This window comes from Glycine soja, chromosome 10, assembly GCF_004193775.1.
Source record: "Glycine soja cultivar W05 chromosome 10, ASM419377v2, whole genome shotgun sequence".
NCBI lineage: Eukaryota > Viridiplantae > Streptophyta > Magnoliopsida > Fabales > Fabaceae > Glycine > Glycine soja.
In genome coordinates, this window is record NC_041011.1 from 4,150,705 (window position 1) to 4,160,789 (window position 10,085).

Consider the following 10,085-nt stretch of genomic DNA (forward strand, 5'->3'; position numbering starts at 1 on the left):
ACGGATTCACTCGCCAACAAATGAAACACATACTGTATTTCCCTTGTGGTATTTCATGACTTCAACCTTGTCCGTTCTGCTATAAAATTTTATTTTTTCATATTCTAACTCTACTCTATTACGGCTGCATACACAACCATTAAGTGTGTGTTTGCGAAATAGTTCATTCCAACGCAACTAGCGTTCAAATAAAAGCTTCTCTCACATTGTTTTTACGTTTTTGTCTCAAAATGCATATAAAATGTCTGTTGAACGTGGTTCAAACGGCTATTCAAACAGAGTCTAAGATGAAAATTCTTGACGCTGATATAATCCGTTTCGGTGTGTGTGCATATATGTGTGGGATTGATTGAAATTTACTACCTCACACACTCTCATCTTTTACTTTTACGTGATACACATTTAAACACTAAACTCTGCTCAGTATATATCCAAATGATGTTCCAGAAGGGCAGAATCATATCATCATGATCTGAAAATATATTCTGTTTAAGTGTTTTTATCTTTCTATTTTGAGGAAAGTGTTTAATTTTGATGTTGAATTCACTCTGAAGTCAGAAAATTACATCTTAATTTGTTATTACGTGTGAATAAAAGTGCTGAGACCACTCTAGATAAATTAGATCAAATTTAATGGGGTCAAAAAGTTTAGTGGTAAAGGGAAAAGGACTGATGGCTTAATTATTGAAATTATTGTTGTTTTATAGAAGAAGAAAAAAGAGTATTTAACATCGTTTGAAGTATACATATGCTCTTAGGGAGTGGAATATTAGAATATTGAGATAAACAAATTGTAAATATAATGGATAACGTAATGAAAAAGAAGAAGAAAGAAAGATGTAAAGTACATAAAATAGGATGTGAAAAATCCAATTTACTATTTAAGTGGTCCTATAAGAACAGCAATACTACATATAAATAATATATTTATCTTTTTTTTAAAACCATATACCTAAACCAATAGTTTAAATTATTTGTCAAACTTACATCCATGGCTTCAAAATGACGTAACATATGTATGCCTACATCAATGAGCATTCTTTGGCACGTGGAATTAAATGAAACAGACCCAAAGCAATTTGATTTCTTTGCATCTGGTCACCACAAAGCAAGTGGAGAGGGAAGAACAAAATATATATGATATATCAATAACACTAGCAAGGATTCTTTGGATTACCTCAGCGACAGTGAAATGTTTATTATCTTAATTAATTTTCCTAAGCACTATGCTGAGCACTATTACTAACCACTACAAAGTACAAATTTATACAATTTCCTCTGCAGAAATCGCCAGCTATGACGTTAGTGGATAGTTGTTTGCTTTCTAACTTCCCCGGGCTTTTTCACTGGAATTAAAGTAGTATCCAAAATGGACAATAACAACGTGATTCACGTCGAATCTCTGCGTGTAGTTACTTGTGATCATACTGGTAGGGAATTATGAAATAATTAATTGGCTAGCGAATAATAATATTTCTCTCTAGCTATATGTAATGTTTGTCTGGTATCTCATGCAGTAGTTGATCTTTCTCACAGCACACCATATCAATTGATGGTCCAAATTAAGAAAATTGCTACAAGTAATTAATTAAAACCACTCAGGAAAAAGAAATATATAACGATGCATTAATATTGCTGTAAACTATTATTCCTAACTAATGAGTTTGATGATTTCTTAATGTGGATTGGTTTAGATTGTTCCAGAATCCAGAGAACTTGGATGGTTTGCCAGTTTTGAGCGCCATTACTTATACTTTTATTATTATAGAACTGTGATATATATGTCATTGCTTAGCTTTCACAAGATATTCAATTATACTATTATCGGACATGATATCCAAATTAGTCATTTCAGACGAGAGTAAAACAAGTTTAGATAAATAGACATCATATATTTATATACAGCTAGCTAGGAGTTGTAAAGGTTGACTATAACAATTTTGACTCTCGGAATTATATATCACGTGCTCCGCATTGTACGTACTCATGATTGAGAATCTATAATATATATCAACAGCATAATCAACCAGTTTTTCCTTCTTCTTCTTTTTTCCTTGTTATTATTAGAAACAACTTGACTCAATTATTTGGGGAAATGCCATTGGTATATATGGTCAACCATGATTAAAATAGTTCTTCATTGAATTTCCTTGCGAAATACCTCATGTATGAGGTGATGAAGAGTATAGTTTGCATGTCGTGTCTTACAGTTCAAAATCATGTGGTCTCATACAAAAGGAGATCGATCGACGTGCATTTTTTGTTTCATATAAGAATCGGTATTGATAAAAGAGACGCTGCTATATAATATCTAAAGCTCTAAGCCACCACATAAACTCAAATAGTTTAGATTTCTCATTACCTTGCATATACCTTACAGCTTATACGAGCTTAATTAATTTAAGAATCTCACACGGCCAATAAATTTCCAGCTAATACGAGCTTAATTATACCCTAAGGCTTTCCATAATTATACCAAAGTTGCGAGTAATTAATTTAAGACTGTTGTTAATCAGTCTTCTTATAACATTAGTTAAAGAACTAAAAGAAAAAAAATATTTTTTCGTGTAAATCACAAAAAAGAGTAAAAAAAAGTCATAAATATCACAATTTTACGTATCTCAATAATATTTTTTTAGTTTCTTAATCAATACTCTAATAATATTTATTAATATTTTCTTAACTTAATCCAAGAATTCACTATATTTATATATGAGTTTAATTAATTTTCATTTCATTTTTTTCCGTAAAAATTAAAAACGATACCCAAAAGACTTACAATACTCAAATAAATTAATTCTCACTTCATTATGGGCTTTGCTCACCACTAATCATTAACCAAGAACTTACATTTCATTTTCTAAGTGACACGTAAAGGTTAATTTGCCTTCATTATTAGTGGTGAATCCTGCATGCATGATGAATTTATGTTTTAATTAATCCAGAAAGAAAAAGATGATTCCAGTGATGAGTTGATTAGAAAGCTTAGTGGAAGGCTTTTTTTTTGTGTGTGTGTGTGTAAAACTCAGCTGGGATATCTTCATGATGGGAAAAATCATCGAAGACGTTTTGACATGCATGACTAGATCATTATATATATAATGTAAGATACTTAACAAATCAAAACCATGGGTATCATCATTACCAGTCAGTCATATTGGTTCAAAGTTTTAAATATGCCCCAATCATATACTACGCACGAAGGTTTTAAAGCATGATGAGTTAACGACTGAAACTTTTTTAACAAAAGAAAATTTGGCATTCTCTTGTAATAATATGTGTCTTAGCTTCTTGGTTGTACCAAATATAATGATAAGGCAAACAATTATTTCCACTATGCGAATCACCCTCGATATGAAATAGTAACCTGCTTTATATGTGCTGATACGAAAGTTAATTGGTTGATAATAATCCTTTTCGTTGCTTTAAAAAAATTAGCCAATGTGCACGCTTACTTAGGAATCATAAATCTCACTACCACTTGTGCCCATTCTGCGAATTATATAGTGCTTTGTTTCTTCTTTCGCCATATAATAGCATTAGCTTATATATAAAGTAATAGTTAGTAGTTAAAGGCTTGAGGCTACTTATAGTGGATATTGTTGTTGGAGGACCAATTTTATGTCATAGATTGTGCAATTGAGTGTCAAAAGTAAAATATAACATTATAAATACTTGCTAATAATTAGCAATATATTTCCAAATAAAATAAGTTTTCCATTACCAGAATTTACATCTTAGAACAGTGACATATGACGTAGTCAGGAATTGACAATTCAGTTATTTGTAGATCATATTCACATTCATCAGAGGAATCAATATTGTGACGAACACAGTCATTTTTTTTTACCAACAACTAAAATAAAACATATGTTGATGATTTGACATTGAATAGCATAATGAGTCTCATTGGTTAACTTTTGGAATTAATTAAATTGTTAGGATAAACGAGCATCATATACATAATTTCGTTGGTTTTGAAAATTGATGCATATCCTATTAAAATATGAAGTGTTAATATAGTGAGTGCATCATATTATTAGTCTATATACCCACGATTATTGTTTGCAAAAATAATTTATTTTTGGTTGATTAAAGATATAATAAATTAATTAATAATATTAAGGCTTAACATCTATGTTTGTTAATAAATTAATAGTTATTTTTTAGTAAGAATAATTAATATTTATATATTTTTCTTTACATTACACATCTTTTTCTTTTTTGGTCTATTACAATGAACTATTGTTCTCTTCTCAGATCCACTTAGACAAAAAAAAAAAAGATTTATACCTTAAACTGAAATCTAAAGTTTTTTTATTTGTGAGAATTGAAGATAATGTCAAGAAATTTACAACAACCCACACACATCCTTGTTCAATCAACTGAATTAAATCTTTTTTACTCAAGTCTAAAAGCAAAATAGAAATTTACAAAAGTTGAAGTATGTGGTGGAAAAATAACTTCCATAAAGATATAGTTTAGGTTCAGATTAAAGTTTAGAAAGTAATTTTATGAATTTTAATGCACCAAATGAAAAAAAAATTAAGAAAAATATTTAAAAGGTTAAAGTACTTTTTAGCCTTTTAGGTTTTTTCAACTTTAATTTTTTTATGGTAAAATTAAAATAACAAATAACTATTTATACTTTTTCATGAGACTCATGGTTTATAGAGTAGAATTAATTTGTGTGTGTTATATAAACATATTATATATAATTGCTAAAGATTAATATAATTGGGCTTCTATCTTAATTCATGAGTCAGGTGGCCCGATTTTTTCATTGAGCAGCTCAATGAATGGCCCAAATTACATGTTTGTTTCCCCAAGAAAACAATGAGAGAAGTACATGGCACCCAAGTTGGGAATCTGAGGTCCTATGAGCTTCTTTACCATAAGGGGAAAATTTTTAAGATATTTTGGGATGAGGTATATTTTAAAAAATTATCTAAAAGAAAATAAGTTATAACAGGTATTATGACTTCCAAGTTAGAAATTGTAATACTTATTACGACTTCAATTAAAATTTTTTTTTACAACTTTGAAGTTCTAAGAATTTTTTTTTTGTTTTTTGGTTTTACAATTTTAAATTCGTAAAATCCTTTTTTTAATGGTTTACCACTTTAAAGTTATAAATAATTTTTTTTAATGATTTATCAGTTTAAAGTCCTAAACCATTTTTTTTATTTTTTTATTTAATGTTTAAGTTATTTTTAAAAAAAATTTATAAATTTTTTACTTTTTTTTTCTTTTTTTTAAAAAAATTATTTAAATGTATAATAAATAATATTAACTTGACTTATTATTAGTATATTTTTTATGATTTTATTTGATATGTTATTAATTTATTTTAATGTTTTATTATTTCAAACATGTTACATATTTTTAATATTGTTTTATTTAAATGTTTTTGTTTGTTTAAAATTTAGATTATCTATTAATAAAAATACATAATCATATTAATTGTCCATACAAATAAGTACATGACTAATATTACTGGTATTTTTTATTATGCAATTTTTATTAATAGATTATCTAACTTTTAAATAAACAAAAATATTTAAATAAAATAATATTAAAAATATATAGCATGTTTTAAATAATAAAGTATTAAAATAAATTAATAATATATCAAATAAAATCATAAAAAAATATACTAATAATAAGTCAAGTTAATATTATTTATTATACATTTAAATAATTTTTAATTTTTTTTAAAAAAGAAAAAAAACATAAAAAATTATAAATTTTATAAAAAAATAACTTAAACATTAAATAAAAAACAACAACTGGTTTACGACTTCAAAAGTCGTAAACCAAAATGGTTTATGACTTCAAAGTCGTAAACCATAAAAGAAAAAAATTTACAACTTCAAAGTTATAAAATAAAATAAAAATTCTTACGACTTAAAAGTCATAAAAAATTTAACTAAAGTCGTAAATAATTTATGACTTCAGTTAAGAAATAAAAAATAAAAAATTGTAACAAATATTACAACTTCTAACTCAGAAATCCTAACATCTATTACAACTTATTTTGTTTTGAGTAATTTTTTAAAACATATTTTCGATCGAGAAATAACGTAAAATTTTACTCTTTTTGGTAAAAGAAGCCGTTGTATGAAGGCTCCGGTATCTCGTACTAGTAATTTTTTACAAAAATGACAGTGTATAATAATATTAAAGCTGCTCTTATTTTTCTTGAATATAGCTGCTCAATAATCGTATTGGTTTGCTAATAGAAAGAATTTGCGGATATTCTCAATAACATTAACGTTTTCTACGTAGTTGAAAAAACATCAATTACTAAAGGTGAATTTGAAAAAAAATATTTAAATTAAAATAGCGTAATAAAGATGTGAAACTCATGTTAGTTATTTAAAATTTTCCCTTGAACAGGAATCTCTTGCAATCAAACCAATTGTAAGTGTGAGTGTTTGTATCTAGGTTTTTAAAATCACAATAAAGAATCCATTAAGAAACCGTCAAAATCGATGATCCGCCGGTTCTTAATGGTTCTCATAGAGTGAAAAAAATATTGTTGTTGTGTCAAAGAGAACACATTATCCAAAGCCATGTAATTGCAGTATGTGCCTATCAAAGTGAAAGTGAGCACTCTAAGTAATAACTAACAAAAAGCGTATTTCTCGTACACTGCAGGGTAAAAAAATGTTCAGAAAAGTGAAACTGAAAAAAGTAGTGTGATTAAAATTTGCTAATGAAAAATAATACTTATTAAATAAAAATGAAATACAATTAAATATTATAATAAACGAGATCAATATTATATTAACTCTAAAAGATTGATGCTGTAACAAATATAATTTTCATATTTTTTCCTTATAGTTGTTGGTAGATATATTATTTTGTGGTGTAAAAATTAAATATTGTGTTAGATTTCATTTAATTTAATGTGTACTTTTTTATTTTATGTGTTAATGATGATATTTTAAAGAAAGTTATGACTATTATATAATTTATTTATTAAAATTTTAAAAATATTATTTAAATATTATCATTTTGATTACAGTTCAATCGCAGTTGAACCATTTCATTTTAAACCAATACCTTTATCAATTTAATGACCAAAAACATTTAATATAGACGTCAAAAAGCAACATAAAACTAACAGCCTTGTTGCTTTGGTGTTTTAGCATTGAAACACATAATATTCTCATTTAAGATGGGTACCACATGTTTCCAAACATAGTCTTAATATACATAAGGAAAAAGTCTTAATAAACAACTTTGTTGAATGTAGACTTAAGCATGAGAAATAACTTCATATCTAAGGATATTGCTCCAATTTTGAAGAAAAATATCCACTTTAATCAAATATAAATATGAATAAAAATATTATTCAAATTGTATAATCAACAAGAAGATAAAAATATGTGTCAAATTATATGTGTATCCCTACTGTCATTGTTGTATTTTTCTTTTATAATTTTTTTGTCACAATATACATATACACACATAATATATATTTAAAAAAATTATTGTTATAACTTTTGAAAATATAAATCAATTAGCTTAACAGTTAAATAATTATATAACAAACTTAAAAATATACATTTAATAAAAAATATAATTGAATTCATAATATTTTAAATTTAATTTAAAAAAATAAAAACTTAATATATAATTTATTTAAAATATATAAGTAAAGTAAAATTATAAAAAAATATATAATAAATGATGGATGGGTATTTAAATTTTAAACTCGTGACTTTTATATTCGTATTCATTCCGCTTTTGCCAAAACGGGAAGGAGATCCGTGAATAAAGAATATTAGCGTCCACTTGATGCAGTCTCCCTCACTCCCTCTATTCATTCTCACGGTAGCGTCGTGTTTGGTGTAACAAGCAGTAATTGGACTTTCAATCCAAACGTAGTATGTCTTCTAGTTCCAGTAATATTCATTATGCAAATTTGGAAATGTTCTTGTTTAAAATTGACCATGGAATGACGTGGTTAGTTTCTATTATTTTTTAAAACTAACGTGGTTATTGAGATACAACAATATAATAGGCAATTTTCTATTTTTAATATTATAATATTTTTTTTCTTAATGTTTAGTTATATCACGTCACAAAAAATTTCACATTCTTAGAGCTTCTTCTTAATGTGTTGCTAAATCCGTTTACTTTTATTTTTTTTAGAAAAAAATTATAGATTATCATTATAAAAAGTTTTACATTATCATCTAAACATAACTGATTATGTAAACATAACTGATTATGTATGATAAAGTTATTGACTTTTATGATGATTATTTTAAAAAATTATATTAATAATGATTTGTAATTGAAGAATAATAATTTGTAATTGAAGGATGGTTTAAAATTATTTTACATCGTCAATGCATGACCATTTAACTCTATTTTTAATTATTTATTTTCAATTTTTTTAAGTTTACTCTTTGTATCCTTTACTAAAATTAATTATATTTTTTCTATTTATTTTTCTACTAATTGGATATAGGATCATTACATGTTGACAGCTCAACCCGTGCCCACCTTATACCCAACAAACTTGAAAATATATTGAATTAGCAAGAAAATTGAAACAATGAGGGACCAAATCAAACCCAAGAAAACAAAATTATTAGTTGTGAGTTTTTTTTTTTGTTAGTGGGAGAAATCAAATCAATAAATTAATGAATGTCTTTATTTATTTATTGATAAAAATATTAATTATTAGTTTGTTACTAATAAAAATTCGAACCCATAAATTAACTTTATGACTCCTAATGAGAATGTCTTTATGCATATGACTTTGAGATCTTTGTGTTCTAACTTCTAAGTAATATATTTTGCTTATAAAAAAACGAAAATAATTACAATTGTATCGTGATATTCAAATTTGGGGTGCAGAAGTCTTGATCGGTGTATAAGCTTGATGATGGTCTTTTTCCCCCCTTCCATTCATTTGCCTGATTTAGTAATCAAAACATTTTTGTTCTTCTAGCTATTAATTCATTTTATGTTAACCATCAACACACTGGGAATAGTAAATAGGAAAAATAACAAAAAGGTCAACCATATATTCGAAAAGTTGATTAATGTGAAAGGTTCTTCCATCATTAAGAAATATTTTTCTTCACATTGTGATTACTATTGACTCTACAATTGGGACTTTTTTATTTTTATTTTTATAATAGTCGTATCGAGATTTTAACTTATGACTTCATGCATATTCGACATATTTGATTTCAATCTTGTGACATGATTATCCATGTTAAATTAGAAGAGCTCTCTTGTAGCTTCTGCATTCATAGGAAAAGTTATCGCGAAAATAAAAGTTTACACACATCTCTTACGCTATTCCATAAATGCTACTTAGTAATCATCTTAACTCCCCCGTCGTCTCTTTAAGAATATATTAAACAATCACTTTATCGTAAAGGAAAAAAAAACATTTACATCAAAGAAATGAAAGAATACATGTGTTAGAAAAACAAAAGATGAAGATTAATCAAGTGAACAATTGATCAAACGAAGGAATCAACTTTGGGTGCCTTTTCTCCAAATAATAACTTCAAGTCATTCTGCAGAGGAGTCAAGTTCAAGTTCAAGTCCAAGAACAAAACCCTCTTACTATTAGACCTTTTAAGAAACGGTACTTTTACAACAACCTCGTTTATCAAAGAAAACCCTTGGTCAACGGCAATTCTGTGTTTTTTCATGTGTCCTCCAAGTGCCTGGCCCAAAGTGAATTCCCTACCACAAATGGTGCATTCGTGTTTTTTGGGCTTATTCCCCAACATCAGAATTTTGCCCTGTTCTTTTACGTGTAATTTGGGCTTTTTGTGGCTTGCCCTATGGCCTCCGAGGGCCTGAAACGAAGTGAACTTCCGGTTGCATGTCATATACTCAAATTCTTCAGGGCCCAAAAGTTTTTGGGGTTTGATTTCTCTGTGATGAGAGAGCAACATTAGACAATTTACTAAATCTATGCTCTCTACTCCATCTCTGTGTCTCTTCATGACCTCGCACGTTGGGAGAATTAGTATGAAACCTAATTAATTAAGAGAGTGAAAAGCTCAAAGAAGATGTTGAAATTGAGATGTGAATGATTAGGG

The 10,085-nt window shown here is 27.1% G+C and overlaps 1 protein-coding gene across 1 annotated transcript; it reads right to left on the minus strand.

Annotated features, from left to right (window-relative positions):
• Positions 1–9,319: 9,319 nt before the first annotated feature.
• Positions 9,320–10,085, minus strand: LOC114369226 (zinc finger protein ZAT11-like). Its single transcript, XM_028326420.1, has one exon. It carries the CDS (start codon positions 9,987–9,989, stop codon positions 9,495–9,497), a length of 495 nt encoding a protein of 164 aa, XP_028182221.1. The 5' UTR covers positions 9,990–10,085; the 3' UTR covers positions 9,320–9,494.